Source organism: Lutra lutra, chromosome 8 (assembly GCF_902655055.1).
Source record: "Lutra lutra chromosome 8, mLutLut1.2, whole genome shotgun sequence".
Lineage (NCBI taxonomy): Eukaryota > Metazoa > Chordata > Mammalia > Carnivora > Mustelidae > Lutra > Lutra lutra.
In genome coordinates this window covers 141,671,204-141,687,091 of record NC_062285.1, presented here as the reverse complement: position 1 = coordinate 141,687,091, position 15,888 = coordinate 141,671,204, and the positions used below count along the sequence as shown (strand labels likewise).

The 15,888-nt window shown below is 57.4% G+C and overlaps 1 protein-coding gene across 3 annotated transcripts in view; it reads left to right on the top strand.

Annotated features, from left to right (window-relative positions):
* The window catches only part of CERK (ceramide kinase), a 39,486-nt gene that overhangs the window by 13,429 nt on the left and 10,169 nt on the right, over positions 1-15,888 (top strand). Inside the window, exons 2-6 of one of the 3 annotated variants that reach the window (XM_047742454.1) lie at positions 4,241-4,354; positions 4,710-4,832; positions 9,269-9,394; positions 10,541-10,604; positions 12,375-12,520. In XM_047742454.1, coding sequence (XP_047598410.1) covers positions 4,241-4,354; positions 4,710-4,832; positions 9,269-9,394; positions 10,541-10,604; positions 12,375-12,520 — 573 coding nt within the window. The remainder of the gene's footprint in view (positions 1-4,240; positions 4,355-4,709; positions 4,833-9,268; positions 9,395-10,540; positions 10,605-12,374; positions 12,521-15,888) is intronic. The other 2 variants (XM_047742455.1, XM_047742456.1) reach the window with 2 other exon arrangements.

Genomic DNA, 15,888 nt, shown 5'->3' with positions numbered 1-15,888 from the left:
TCGGGGGACCCCAAGGCAGGGAAGGAGTCAGGCAGGGCTCCCGGGCAGCTGTGCCGTGGGTGCGAGGTTGGAGGGTTCTTCGCTGGCGGGGGGTACAGCGGGGAGGGAAGCTTCTGGAAAGGGGCAGCAAACGGGGAGAGATAGGTTTAGATTTCGAAGGTTGGGTGTGAGGCCTCTGTGGGACACACGCGCACACACGTACAGGAGATGCCCCCCATCCCCTGTGTCCCCAAGACTGGCCCTCGTTTCCTCCTGTGTTTTCTGTGTAAAGAACAAGTTGCTGAGCACAGTGATCTCCTCGGACAGTGGTTCTCTTCCAGGGACGGTGCCCCCAGGAGATGCTGGCCAATGTCCAGCAATGTTGGGGTGCCCCCCAGCAGTTTTTTTTAAAAAAGATTTTATGTATGTATTTGACAGACAGAGATCACAAGTAGGCAGAGAGGCAGGCAGAGAGAGAGGGGGAAGCAGGCTCCCACTGAGCAGAGAGTCCGATGCGGGGCTCGATCCCAGGACCCTGGGATCATGACCTGAGCCGAAGGCAGAGGCTTTAACCCACTGAACCAACCAGGCACCCCTGCTCCCCAGCATTTGTGGCTGGAGCCCAGGGATGCTGCCCAAATCCAGCTGTGGCCAGGATGGCCCCACCATGAGAGGTGCCCACGGTTCCGGTGAGCAGCCCAGTCTCAGGGAGTTTTGTGGTTGCCAGCACCTTTCCGTCCGTTGGAGGGACCTGTGCAGTCCAGAAGCGATCTCACCAGGTGTTGAAGAGGAGACGTCAGGTTGTTGTTTTGTGAAGCGACAGCTGGGTGACTCCTGGGAGCCTCGGCCGGTCGCTCCCTCTGCAGATGGGGCTGTGCCAGCCCGAAGGAGGCCGTGACGAGGAGTGAGATCCGAGGCCATTTCCCCGGGAAGATGCTTAGCGCATTTGCAAGTGCAGACTCTGGTGGGGTTGGGGTACTGCGCCCCTGATAGCAGGGTGGGGGTTGGGGGAGCTGCTGCAGGGGGCAGGCCAGGCTGTGGGCCGGGCCGGTGTGTGCCCTGGGCCCCCACGTCCTCGTCTGGGGAGTCCTGTCCAGGTGAGTCCTGTCCAGCGCTGTGGCCACCAGCCAGGTCCAGCCCCTCCTGAAAGGAACCTTTGCTCACACAGGATCTCTCATCCCACTGCTGCTCTTTTCCAGAAGACCGTTCCTTTTTTCCCTAATCTCACATTGCAGTGCGAGGTCATGAAGAACGCGGGCAGAGACGAGAGAAGTGCTGATACTGTGTAGAACATGAAGTGCCACCAACGTCCCACCGTTAACTGTTTGCAAGCCTCCCTCTGCTTTCTGTACACGCGCAATGTGCTGTCGTTCCCACTCGTGCCTGGCGTGTTTGCATGACACGCACTGTCCCTCCCGAGGGCCCCTGCGGGCCAGCACGTGAGCCTCAGAGGAGACTGATGGAACCGGGGGACGTGTTCTGTGTCCTGCACGCACTTGCTGTCTGTCTTTTCAGGTTCTTGGTGGAGTTCTTCGCCTCCTACTTAGAGAGGAGAGTTTTGAAGAATAGGGGCTTCTGCCCTTGATGTGCAAATGTGCAGTGAACTAGAAAGGAAAGGAGCGCCGGGCCCTGAAGGCAGGTCCTCAGCTGGGCACAGAGGAGGGGACAGGAGCCTGGGGGAGACGGAGCCTCGGCCTTTTGTCTCAGACAGACAGAAGATCTGTCTCAGCCCTGATCTTATGTAACTTCCCGAAACCCCGTCCATTCGACACGGTCATCCTCATGCACAGCCGAGAAACGCAGGCTTAGCCAGTGGCCACGGTGCTGACCGATGGGCCGGGGCCAGCTGCCCTCCGCGTGCCCGGCCCCTCCGCATGCCCGGCCCCTGGGTTCCTGTGCTCCTGCAAGGGGCAGCCCCCAGACCAGACCCGGAACTCCCCTCCTGACAGTCCTCAGTGAAGTGTCCACACAGGAGGGATTTTTACCTCCCTGCAGGTGTCGATCCCCTGAGAGAAGACCGCTCTGTGCGTCCCTGCACGCATCCCACACACAAGCCATGCTCGTGTGAACAACCGTGTGTTTGTCTTGTTCTCACCCAAGGAAGCACGGGGAGGCCGACCGTAGAGGAAGACAGGAAGGTTCATCCCAGAGTCCCTCCCTTGCATCGTGTCCCTTGTCCTGTCCCCCAGTTTTGGTGACCCAAGAGCAGACCTGCGTCCACCCAGGCTTCCCTTTGCCCGGGAGCCTCCTGAGCTCCAGCTCTCCCAAGAGAAAACTCCATGAGCCTCGAAGCCCCAAGCCCTCCAAGCCCTCCGTCCTGTCCCTCCAGGCCTATCCCTCCCTCGGCTCCTCCTTCTCTCCCAGGCCACCTTCTGAGCGGCTTGTCCTGGCCTCATTGTGGTCTCTGCTCAGACCCTGACCCCCCCTCCCCCGCCTCCAGCCCCACACTGTGTACCCGTCCTGTGCCCTGTCACCCCAACATCTCCCCACGCAGCCCCTCTGTGATGGGGGCGGGTCTGGCACCCGGTGGGTACCCGAGCGAGCGGGGTGCTGTCACAGCTGCGTGCGACGTAACGGGTGAGCCGCGTGCAGGAGTCCGGGGGACCGCAGCCCTGGGCGCGCCAGCACCGGGAGCAGGGTGTGGGGCGACATCCTGACATCTCATGCTTCCCCCTTCGGCCCTCTGAGTCGTCCAACCGAATGAGCAGGATTAGGAATTACTGATGCGTAGACTCTCACGTGCGTTATCCTGGGTCATGTGTGACTTGGACTAACCTAACCGCGTAATACGACAACTGGTGTCTCGTGCGGTTTCTTAAATCCGCTGGTTCGTCTGAGTATGGAGAAGCCTCTGCCCTACTGACTGCGCACTTAGCCTGTCCTGATAGCCTCTGGGCTGTTTCTTACCAGCAGGTATAACCACTGCCCAGGGCTGCGACCGCGCCTGACGCCTGTTCTCAGGGTCTGAGATGGCCGTGGGAGCGTGAGACCCTAAGGGGCGGGTCCCCGACTCTTCCCACGGCATCCCCGAGCCGCTGCCGCGAGCCTGGCCCTGCTCGGTGCCCCAGACACACCGACCCCTGACGGCTCCTCCGCATGGAAACACTGGTGCAGACTCGGTGGGGCCTGAAGGAGGGCAGGCCAGCGCCCCAGAGGTCGAGGAGGACGTGGGGAGGCAGGCCGTGGGATGGCGTTGGGAGGGAGAAGGCAGGGCGCCCTGGAGGGAGGGCTCCGTGACAGCCGCCCCCCTGCCGGCCTCTGACCCCCGGTGCGCCGCAGCCCTTGCTGCCCTCTGACGCCCACTTCTGGTTCCTCTCCAAGCTCTGTCTGCCCCATGCTCCCGGCCAGTCTGGCCCTGCTGGGCACCGTCCCCTCCCAGCCTTCTAGGGCTCCTTGAGGCCCACGCCCATCTGCGCCTTCCCTGACCCCCGCGGGCAGTGACTTCCAGACCGCGGGAAGTTGCTGAAATGCCCCAGTGGTGGGTTTCTATGAGCCCCGGCCAAAAGCGAGCTCTCCAGCTCCATGTGACAGCCAGCCTGGGACCAGCCACAAGTTAATGGTGCTCTGCTCTGCTGGATCCTAGCAGCCGTCCGCGGACATGCTTCCAGAGTGCAGCCTGTGCGACGGGGGCTCGCTGTCCGGGTCTCCACTTCCGGGCCCCCCAGCCGTGCTGGTACCGGCTTGCTTCTGCCGTCTGGGCAGCTCTGTGGAGTGGCCTCCGCCGGGCTTCCCGCCGTCGACAACATGGGCTGCCGTGTGCCCCCAGCCCATGCCGTCCTCCCCGATCTGACGCCTGCCCACCCCCGTCAGGCCTTTCCAGAGCCCCCGCCGCCCCTGGCCTCTGCCACAGGGGGCCCTGACTCTGCGGGGCACACGCGGTAGCCCTGGGTCCCGCCTGCCCGGTGGTTCGTCACGTGCTTCCTTCCCACTTGGATTGCTGAACCAGACTAAGGACAGACACTGTGTCTTGAACATCTTTGCCCAAACTGAGCACAGAAGCCGGCCAGAAAGTCAGCGGAGCAGGTCATGGAAAAGCAGACAGCCTGCGTTGCCGACTTGGATAAACGTCCCTCTTCCGATAGCGTTGAGTTTCCCGAGCGCATTTAGCTCTGAGTTTAATAAAACTACATATGATTTTTTTTTTTTATTGGATGTCTAACGAGAATATTAAAGCAGAACAGCCCCAGCATTTTGGGATGGATTTCTTGTATTCTTGTGAATTCTATGCAGTTCATCTGATGTGAGGATGTGGTCTTTACAGATGCCTGCTGTGTGCCCATCTCCGAGATTATCACCGTAGAGGAAACAGACACTCACGGGAAGCGCTACAGCAGCGGAACATGGCAGAAGATGGAAAAGCCCTTTGCTTTCACAGGTGACGGAGCAAACCACCCCCCCCCGGCCCCCGTCTTCGCTGATTTCACACAGTTGAAAAGGCGAGTTTTTAGTCACTCGTTTGACAAGCTCAGTGTTTCCTTTTTTTTTTTTTAAATCTTTTAGAAACTGCCTTATGCAATTTTCCCCCAAGATCAACTTTTAATTAATGTTTCGATCATCTTGTTTCTTACTTTCTTTGTTTTTTTGTTTTTGTTTTCTTAATGGGTTAAAAGAACGGAGACGCAAGTCTTCTTCCTAATGCCTTGGACGTCGCTCGCGGGCCCGGAGGGGTTTCCGCGTGAGCTGTGGGGCCCGGGGCTGCGCTCTGACCTGCCCCCCATCTGTCTCCGCAGTGCACTGCGTGAAGAGAGCCCGCCGTCGCCGCTGGAAGTGGGCGCAGGTCACTTTCTGCTGTGCCGAGGAGCCGCTGTGTCACCTGTGGCTGCGCGTCCTGCAGGAGCTTCTGGGGGCGCTCAGTACGTGCGTTGGTGCCCCCACCCCACCCCACGAGGCTCCGCTGCCGCCTGCACAGCTGCCTGTAACCTGTGGGGTAAACGGGTGTGGCATGGGCAGACTGACCCATGTACCCATCAGAGGACCAGCCTAGAGTCGCTGGCTGCCCCCACATGGCCTCCCGGGGCCAGGGCACTTCACCGACCAGCTGGGACCCGGGGTGCGGGTCCCTGGACCTGCGGAGCCTCGGTTTCTATTTCTGGGCTATGGGGATGGGGGTCCCTGCGTTGCAGGCGAATGTAGGGAGTCAAGCAGGTCATGGGGACGCACCTCCAACATCTGGGGGGCGACATCGAAACGCGGATGGGTTGCTGGGCGAGGAGAGTCCGTCTGTCCAGCTCCTTGGAAGAGTGCGTCCGTGACCCCGTTCGCGCCGTTCGCTTATAGACTCAGTACGTAGTCTGGTCAGTTCCTCAGCTTTAACCCCAGAACACAGCGCGTAGAGGGGTGGTTTTCAGTCTTTTTAAGTGAATTTGGCGTCTGGATCCAAAAAGTGAGAATTTACTTGAAGGTGGCGTAGCCCACAGATGAGCTTCCGAGAGATGTCCTGGCCCGAGATGGCTCCTCGTACCTGCAGGTGTTGGAGGATCTGTTCCTCGGGTCTTTCTTGATTTTAACCCTGTGTTATCTGTCTGTGGCCTCCCAGAAGCAGCCTAGACCCCGGGAAGCACCCACATCCCACGCGTGCAGCTTGGCCCGTGTCACCGACATCCAGATCCCACACCAGAACCGGCCAGCCCCCTGGGGCCCACTGAGCACCCCCTGTCCCTCCCCCACGGGGTGACCACTGCCTGGCTTCATTTTGGGCTTCGTAGACGTCAGGTCGTACTGCAGACACACCTGTGTCTGGCTTTTTGGCTCCGCGTTCTGTTTGTGAAGCGAAGCACGCAGGGCCGGGTGGTGTCCGCGGTTCGTCCCTTCTGCAGACCGTGTCGTTCGGAACATCTGGCTCATGTCTCGTGTGGACCCATGCTGGCCTTTCTCTTGGCTGTGTCCACGGGAGAGGAGTCTCTGGGGTGGGGGGCGTGTGTGTGTTTCCCTGGTAGACCCCATCAGACCGTCTTCCAGACCGCGGTGCCAGCAGCGCTCCCCCCAGCAGACCTGCAGGGCCCTGCTCAGCCCGCACCTCGCCCACACCCTAAAAGCTGTCGCCCTGTTGATGGGTGTTGAGCGCCTGGCGCTCGGGCATTGACATGCCTTTCCCTGACAGCTACTGAAGGTGACACGTCCATTCCCATGTTTAGGGGCCACTTGGAAGTCCCCTTCTGTAAGGGGAGTGTTCAAGTCTTGCGTCCGTTTTTCTGTTGGGTTGTCGGTCTTTTCTCCACGTTACGCGGATACTCTTTGCGTGTTGTGGATCCAGACCTTTTATTGGGTTTATGCACGACAGATACCTTCTCCGTTCTGGGGTTTGCCTTGTCCCGCTCTGGCTGGTGAATGGACGTCCTCGACGCTCATGTCCTTCCAGTTCTCGTGGTCAGTCCCGTCCTATCCGATGTCCTTGTCTGCTCCAGGGCCACGAGGATATTTTCCCCCCGGAGTGGTGCTTTAGCGTTCACATTCAGACCTACGGTGTCCATCTGGGGTTGGTGTTGAGTGGCGACGGCTCGTGTAGGTACGGGTCTGTGCTCGACCCCCACTGCGGCCGGGGGGACGGTCCCTGCCCCGTGCACGGTGGCGCCTCACGCGGGTCTTCACTTCTTGCTTTGCTGTCGAACTTGCAGAGAGTTTCACTTGCGTCCAGTGACTCGGCGAAATTCACTTATTAATCTCACTGGACTGATGATTCTTTTGGATTTTCCTTAAGCAGAATCGTGTCCCCGTGAGTAGGGGCAGTCCTGTTTCATTCGTCTTAGCTCTCGCGCCTTTCTTTCTCTTTCTTACACGTCCGCCCTGCAGCGGGTCCCAGCGGGGACGAGCGCCTCAGCCCTGCTCACGGGGCCAGTTTTCAACACTTCACTGTCAAGAATGATGTTTCTTGGGGTTTTGATAGATAAAAAACCAACAAACATATGAAGGGGCCCCTGGCTGGCTGAGTTGGCAGAGCAAGTGACTCTTGATCTTGGCGTTGTGAGTTCAAGCCCCGCGCCAGGTTGATAGAGATTCCTTAAAAAGTAGAAATAAGGGCGCCTGGGTGGCTCAGTGAAAAAAAAGTAGAAATAAATACAAGTTTAAAAATCAGGAAAAAACATCTTAAGGAAGTTCGTTTCTAATTCTTAGCTTTCTAGACTTTGTTTTCTCTTAAACCACGGCTGATCGTCTAATCTGATAAATGCTTTTTCCGCATCCCCCGAGGTGCTTGTGTGATCATCTTCTTTTGGAGTTAAGGTGTGAATTATTGCTTTCTCGCGTGTAAAACCTCCGTCTTCCCAGGAAATCCACTTGGCTTGCCTGCTCACTTTTCCTACAGGTTTCTGGAGTTGACTTGTTGACTTTCTTCAGGATTTCTGCACCTTGGCTTGGGGAGAAGTAGAGCCGTGTGTGCAGCTCAGGACTAGTTTTGCTCCTGGGCTCTGGTCCCCCGTGCTGGTCGCGGAGCGGCTCCCCTTCCTTCCGTTCCGTGGAGGCACTCCCTCGATGTGGGGCTGTGGTTTTCCTGACGTCCTTGGAAGCACTCCCCGGTGAAACCGTCTGGGCCTGGGTTTTCTTCGTGAGGTTTTCATAAATGATTTCAGTTTCCTTATTAAATATCAGACTATTCAGATTTTCGATTTCTTTTGCCAGCTTTGGTAAATTATATTTTTTGAGAAAATTGTCCATTTATCCAAGTTTATAAATTCATTATTAAGAAATCCTTTCTGTTCCCTTGTAACATGAGCAGACTCTGGGGTAATGTCCCCTTTCTCATTCCTGGTGATTACTGATTTGTTGCTTCTCCCTTGCTCTGTAGCAACTTTATTAGGGAATTGTCAATTTCATGAATATTTTTGTTTTTATTTTTTAAAGATTTCATTCATTTAATTGTCAGAGAGAGACAGAGAGGCAGGCAGAGGGAGAAGCAGGCTCCCCACTGAGCAGAGAGCCCGATGCGGGACTCGATCCCAGGACCCTGGGATCATGACCTGAGCCGAAGGCAGAGGCTTCACTCACTGAGCCACCTGGGCACCCCATTTTTATGAGTCTTTTTAAAGAACCAACTTTTGGCTTAATTGATTTCCTCTACCATACACCTCCCCCAGTACTTTATTGTGGTTTTCAACCATCCAGAACACGTGTAAGACTTGTATCACGAACAGGCACACGCCCGCCGCGTGGAGGCCGCAGGGCTTGGCGGTTTATGTTCTTTCTTTGCCAGCGTCTGTGTATCTGTCTGTTAGTGAATCGTAGTCTCTGCCGAGTCTCAGAGGAAGGGACAGGTGGGGCTGCTTTACACGCGTCAGCGGGCACCTTGTGGATTAGAGAGCAGCCTTTGCCTGCGGTTCTGAGCTAGAAATCCCATGCGGTGGAGTAGACAGACGGTGAGCTGAGACCAGTGCGGCTGGAACACACACGCACGTAGCTGTGTCCCCCGAAGCCCCGTGAGATGTAGATCGCCCCAGAGTTTTCTCGTGGTCCTTCCTGTCGGAGCAGAGACAGCCACCCCATGGACGGAGTCACATCACAGGGGCCCCTTCAGGTAGGGCTGTAGACCGCCCAGTGACGGCGTTGACAGGATCCACGTTGGCAGGATACCAGTAGTCTGACCTTTTTGACTGCCGAGTAGTATTCCATTGTGCAGCTGGACCGCGTCTGGGGTGTCAGCCCCCAGTGGACGGACACGTGGGGTGTTTCCACTCAGGGGCTATTGTGAACTTCTGTGTGCAGGATTTTGTGCGGACTCAGGTTCTCAGTTTTTTGGGTTGGGGGGGATATACTTTCTTGCTACTTTTATTGATTGCCAGTAAAGTTAGTTTCTGAGGGTCAGAATCTATCTGAACTGACCCCAACACAAATGTCGGTGTGAGCCAGGTGAAGACGCTCTCTGGACGGGGCTGAGGCCCGAGGCTGACGGGCTGTCTGGGTGTCTCACAGTCTGTCTCTCCGTCATCTCTGTCTCTCCGTCTGTCTCTTCTAATGGTCCCGTCTGCACGTGTTTCTTCTTGTTCTCTGCAGACTTGCCTTCCAGAAGTCACATTTTATAGGACCCTTCATCAGGAGACAGTGTCTCCATCAGAATTCTGGTTTCTTGGGGATTCGCAGATCCACGGAGCTCTTGGCCGTTCTGATAGACCCCCACTCTCTCCTGCCTGTAGATTAGGAAACTCTTCAGCACCATTCTTTAACCTTAAGTTAAATGCTTTTTACCAGGCAGTACTAAGCAGGGTTCTCAAACTACAGTCGTTAGATTTCCTTCAGCGACGCAGTCTTTCCTGTTGCCACTTGCTGGGTTCACTGTGATTTGCACGTCGTTGTTTTGTAGCATCGAGACCAAAGCATTTACTGGTGTTCATTAATCCGTTCGGAGGGAAGGGACAAGGCAAGCGGATCTATGAGCGGAAAGTGGCACCACTGTTTACCTTAGCCTCCATCACCACCGAAATAATCGGTAAAGTATCAATTCTATTAAACATATGCAAGTAAATCTGAGAGTGACTCAAGTGTGATCACTAGACAAGGTTTTATCTTACAAGTTTATTTTAAACAAAGTAAAATGCGTTGTTTCATATACCAGAATGAGAACAATACGATATAAAGAATGGATACTTTTTTTTTTTTAAGATTTTATTTATTTATTTGACAGACAGAGATCACAAGCAGGCAGAGAGGCAGGCAGAGAGAGAGGAGGAAGCAGGCTCCCCGCTGAGCAGAGAGCCCGATGTGGGGCTCGATCCCAGGACCCTGAGATCATGACCTGAGCCGAAGGCAGAGGCTTTAACCCACTGAGCCACCCAGGCGCCCCAAGAATGGATACTTTTCTAACCAAGTCGTGGCGTAAGAGACACTCGAGAGAAAGCTAAGAAGACGAAAGGGTGAAGATCAGGGACAGAAGGTTCTTACAAGGAGAGAGAAAAGCAGTTAGTAAGACTGAGGAAGAATTTCACAACAAGTGACACTTGAAGAAATGTCATGTGACGCCATGTTCATGGCCCCGATTTTTAGTGCAAATGCTCGACGCTGGGTGGGGACGCAGAGACGCCGTTCTCCTCCCCATGACCCTGTGCTCTGAGGTTTGTGCACACTTCCTGAGCGGGGGTTGCCCGGTACCCCAGCTTTCTCGCTCTCGCCCAGGACGACAGTCGGGCGTACGAGTGACAGGCACAGAGGTGCGCGGCCACATTTTAGAACAGCAAACGTCGAACCAGCATGATGCCCACCGGCAGGAAACACGGGGCTGCAGTCATGTCCTCGTGAATCGGAAGGGACAGCACGTGGACCTTAATGTGGTCTTTCCAGAGAACTTTTCACTGAAGAGTGTCTGGGATGAATGTCGGGAAGTCTGGGGTACAAAACTCCACGCAGAGTAGCGTTTCTGTTGCGTTTTGTTTCTTACTTTGAGTACAGTCTGCGGACTCGTGTTTCCTTTTTCTTATATCTTCAGATATTCTAAAATTTTCTTTGAGTTCTGTATTATTTAAATAAGTTTCAGCATAACCGGGGTAATAAGGAAAAACTTTAAAATAATGTGCTTATAATATAAAAGATATATATCATATAATATAACAATATAACATAATGTTATTTTTCCTCACAGTTACTGAACATGCGAACCAGGCCAAGGAGACTTTATATGAGATCAACACCGACAGATACGACGGGTGGGTACTGCTCGTTCATCCTGACGCCCATGTAGAACACGCTGATCAGGCCTTACCCATCTCAGTGTTGTTCCCTCCCTGTCCTTCGTTTTGCTCCTAATTGTCATGGGAGAAAATCAGAAATAGCCGAGAAGTTCCGTCGTGCCTCCTCCTACGACGTGGAGCGACCACTGGCTGTTGTCCTTGTCCATCCGTCTCCTGCCTCGTACGCGGACGAGTCTTCCCGGAATCATTTGTCTGTTCCAGACATTCCCCTTTTGTTCCTAAATGTTTGAGGGCGTATGTCCTAAACACAAGGCTACTCTACAGAGCAAATACCATGACAACCCAGGAGACCACAGGACACGAGGCTCTTTTTTATTTTTTAATTTATTTATTTGACAGATCACAAGTAGGCAGAGAGGCAGAGAGAGAGGAAGGGAAGCAGGCTCCCCGCAGAGCAGAGAGCCCGATGTGGGGCTCGATCCCAGGACCCTGAGATCATGACCTGAGCTAAAGGCAGAGGCTCAACCAACTGAGCCACCAGGTGCCTCAGGACACGAGGCTCTTACCTGTTTGCTGTCCCCACTGGGGTCTCGCCCCCCGTCCCATCGTCCCTCACTGCGGGAGAGCGCTTGTCTCAGGCTTTCTTGGTGTGCCTGAGGTTTTGAGACCACAGACAAGTCGTTCCATTGCACCCGTGGGTTTGGGTGTCTAATGTCTCCTCTTGGGTCGGCCCTGGCTGTGCGTGCCCAGCTGTGTGACACGGGGCGGGGCGGGGAGCTGCTGCGCTCTTTCCCCGCGTGCGAGTCCGCGTCCATGCTGTGTCTGTCTGCTGGCGCATCAGCCCCAGAGGGCCAGCGTCCTGAGCCCTGTGCGCAGCTGTCCCCTAGCCCCTGGCACAGGCCTAGCGCATGGCAGGGGCTCGGTGGAGCACTCGAGACCTGGCGGGAGGATGGCTGCCTCCGCAGGGGTGAGGACTCAGGGCTGCCTCCGCAGGGGTGAAGACCCAGGGCAGCTCACAGGCTGCTGCTGAGGGTCAGGCGTTCTGGAAGGACCTTAAAGCCGTGCAGTGAAGACTGATGTGCTGGGATTGGACCCGGGACGGCTGAAGGAGGTTATGTGCTGCGGGCGCAGCCGGCTGGAGGGTAGCAGAGGATATGTGCAGAGGGGATGGTCTCTAGGACGTCTGGGGGAGACCTGATTGGTCCGGGTGATGGAATCCTATAGAAGACACGTAGGCACTTGTTAGAGATGGGGAGCTGAAGTCGGCTTTGGAGACAGTGGTGCAGCCAGTGTGGAGAACGTGACCGGGTGGCCCCGGGAGCCCAGGCAGCGTGGAGGTTAAGGGTGGCTGTGGGGCTGCGGGGCTGCAGGCTGGTCTGGCAGGTGGAGCGCCGTGGAGCGCCGTGGAGGGAGACGTCTGTTCTGCCTTTGTCTGCTTATTTCTTTTCCTTTTTTAAAAGGTTTTATTTATTTGACAGAGATCACAAGTAGGCTGAGAGGGAAGCAGTGGGGGGGCAGGCTCCCTGCTGAGCAGAGAGCCCGATGTGGGGCTCGATCCCAGGACCCTGGGATCATGACCTGAGCCGGAGGCGGCAGCTTTAACCCACTGAGCCACCCAGGCGCCCTGTTTGCTTACTTCTTAGCAGTCTGGCCTGAAGGGGAACCCCCTGCTTGTGGGCGGAGGGGGAGGGCATTCTCTGCGATGAGCTGGGGGCGGGGCCCAGGGGGAGGGCATGACCTTGTGGGGACAGCAGAAGGGACCCTAACAGCCCGTGTCCCCTGCAGAATCGTCTGCGTCGGTGGAGATGGCATGTTTAGCGAGGTCTTGCATGGCCTGATCGGCAGGACGCAGCGGGACGCCGGCGTGGACCAGAACCAGCCCAGGGCAGCACTGGTGCCCAGCCCGCTCCGGATCGGCATCATCCCCGCGGGTAGGGGCACTGCCCCCCCTCCCTCCCCCACTTCCCTGGGGGACGCCCCCCTCCCCATCCCTCCCCCACTTCCGCGGGAGCATCAAGCTTGGTTTTCCTTCAAGGTCATTCTGCTACCGAAAGGGTGATGTCACCGCCACTCTGGGGCAGTTTGTTGAGAAACAGTTTCTGACCAAGTACAGGACCCTGTTTTGCATTTGAGAGAATCTTGTCTTCCTTCCCTGGGCACTGCTTCCCACGGGCACTGAAGCCGGTGGCTGGGGTACGGTCTGCTCTCAAAGGACTGACCAGTCAGGGGGTGGGGGGACCTGGGGAACACGGGGACCCCAGAGCACAATCAGGGAGAAAGGAAGCTGGGGAAACAGGTGGTTTTCTGGAAGTGGCTTGCAGCCCAGACTGGCGGGTGCTGGGGACTGGTGGGGGGCTAACACAGTGGGGGGGGGGTGACTTCCTGTGTGAGACGGGGAGGGATGGGGTTCCAGGCCTGTTCACCCCATGGGCCCCTGGGCTGTGTCCTGAAGAAGTCTGGCTCAGTGTGGGTTTTGTTTATTTTTTTTCAGATTTATTTATTTATTTGAGGGGTAGGGGGAGATGGGGCAGAGGGGGAGGAGAGAGAGGACGTCAGGCAGACTCCCCACCAAGAGTGGATCCCAACACGGGCCGCGATCCCATGACCCTGAGATCATGACCTGAGCGGAAACCAGGAGTCAGACACCCCACAGACTGAGCCCCTCAGGCGCTCCTGGCTCAGTGTGTTTGGTGACTGTAGGAAGTACTCACTTCTTTGAAAATCACCACGTTGAGTTATATAAATTGGTTCGAGGCTTCGCGAACATTGTCCGCAGGGAGGAGGCACCCCTGTCCAGTGCCCGGGTCTGCCCCGAGGCGGCAGTGATGGGGGCTGTGTCCGGGCAGAAATCCCACGTAGCATGTCCCCTCCCACCGTTTGCGACAGCTGTGAAGGAGCAGCTGTCCTGGTCCCACTTCATGGACCAAGATGAGCGGCCCAAGGTCCCCCAGAGGGACCTCTCTGCCCCGCCCCACGGTCAGGAAAAGTGGGACGAACGTTGCTCCTGCAGCGGATGTGTTTATTCTGGGTCGATCGCCGCACACGACTTCTTCCCGTTAGGCTTTTCTCTTCGACTGCATGGGGTCTGTCCTGGGCGACATGAATCTTATTTTTCTCTCTGCGAAACTGTTTTCTCGTGTCGGCTTGTACAGCCATCGGCCTGCAGGAGCATGACCATGTACAAGCTTGAGCTGTTCACGTTCAGGAGCCGCTCGGGAGTGTCGTGGTGACAGACGCGCCGCGTGCTGTGGGCATTCTGGGCCTTGGGGATCGGTGGAAGACGGGATGGGCGTGGCCTCTGCCCACTCAGGGGACCCGCACACCGGGAAACTAGAGCGGGCACACTGCAGACAGTGGCCCCGAGGGGCTTCTCTTGCTGGGGCACCCAGGGCCCTTTCCAAGAGGTGACAGGTGAGGGGCTGGCCGTGTGGGGACGCGAGTGTGCCGAGGGTCAGCTGGGCCAGAGCTGTGCGTCCAGGAAAGGGGACCTGCCTGGTAGGGGTGCCAGGAGTGGGGTCATCGAGGGGCCTGGACAAGGGCCCAGTTTGGGGCTCGAGTCCTGAAGGCCATGCGGTAAGACGCAGAGGCCATGGGCAGTGTCATCTGAATGGGCTTGAAGGCCACCCCATGCGCTCTGTTCTGGGTGTTGTTGTCTGAGCCCCAGGGAGGACATGGTGCTTGGGCCGGTGGCCATGTGGTTGGCTGGGACTCGGGTGTAGCTCTGCCATGGAGCCAGCAGGCATTGGGTGGAGGAATAAGGGTGACCCCGTGATGTCGGTCTTGGTGCTCTGGGGACACAAAGATGAGGCGTTGGGGTGGGGGCACGAGTTCTGATGGAGATCGGGACGGGCTCCTAGGGGACGCCGAGGCCAGCGCTTGGAAGGGAGTGCCTGGCGTTGGGAGGAGCGGGCCGCAGGAGTCTGGCCGGTGTGTGGCAGCCCCAGGGCGGCTGGGACGGCCCGACACAGAGCGCATTGGAGACCCATCACTGCTCCAGCTGCCGTGAGTCCAGACCTGCTGATGCCTTCTCAGTTCTAGTCTCCTTCCACTTGAGGATCTAGAGGAAGGAGCCAGTCCGCAGAAGGAGGGGGCCCTCTCCTTGGGCCCATCTGTCCTCATTTCTGGTCGGCACACCCGAGCCTCCACGCCTCTGCAGACTTGGTCCCGGAACCCCGTCCCAATGCCTGGTTGGGGCCAGACCTTGGTTTCCAGCCAGGGCTTCCTCTTGGTCGAAGTCTGGGCCACGCAGATGTCTGAGGAAATGCCCGGGGAGTTAGGTCACATCTGAGGGATGAGCTGTTGAAAGCACACTGGACGTTAAAAGGGAGGAACCGGGTTCAAGGGACTTGCCTGCGGGCACCCGGGTCCCCCCAGCTGCGCCAGCCTGGCCTCTTCAGACCATCGGGGGCCACATGCAAGCTGGAGGCTCTCTGGAGCTTGGGCAGGTCGTCCATCCGTCCATCCGTGATCACGCACCCTGGAAACACGGCTTTCCCAGCCCCTCTGAGAGCCGGCCGCTGCTGTGGGCCCAGGAACGGGCGAGGCGGGGCCCCCAGGTTGTGGGGAGGTGCACCGTGGGTCCAGGACACAGAGAGCCGAGTGGGGGACACGCTGTTGCAGACAGGGTGCTCTGAGAGGCCTCTCGGGGTGACACTGGCCCAGGGCCCAGAGTGTGGTGAGGATGGTCCTGCCCTTGGGGCGCAGTGGTCCTTGGGCAGGAGGGAGTCTGGCTCTGGCCCAGAGGTGTGAGCAGGGAGCCAGAGGCAGGGCGGAGAGGGGAGGGGCAGAGGCCAGGGCCGAGAAGGGTCTGGAGTGCTGGCAAGCCGAGTGATGACCTCCTTTAACAATCTGACTCGTTAGCAAAACCATCCCTGAAACCTGTCAGGTCAGGTCACCTGCCGTATTCATTGCCGGGGGACCGGGTGACAGAGAACGCGGGTCCTATCCAGGGACAGGGCCTTGGGAAATCCTGGAACACAAGTCCGCGGGGCCCCACCCCAGCCGGGCTGGGCCTAGACGCCTTGGCCTGTGCCGCCCACACCTCCTTAGATGAGACGCGTCCAGCAGCTTTGGAGGAGCGCCACGCTGTCCTGGAGGTCAGTCACGGGCCCGGCCCGCTTGGCTGTGGTTCTGCGGGGTCCCAGCACACGCACACGTGAGCCCGAGAGGATCCGTCACAAGACTCTGCTGCCCCAATGGGGGTGTCCGGCCCAGCGAGGCCTCGGGCATCTCGGCCACCGTGCGGGATGGGGACCAGACGCTCGCCGCTCTGCTCTTGTCTGCAGTCCTTGCGGTCCCT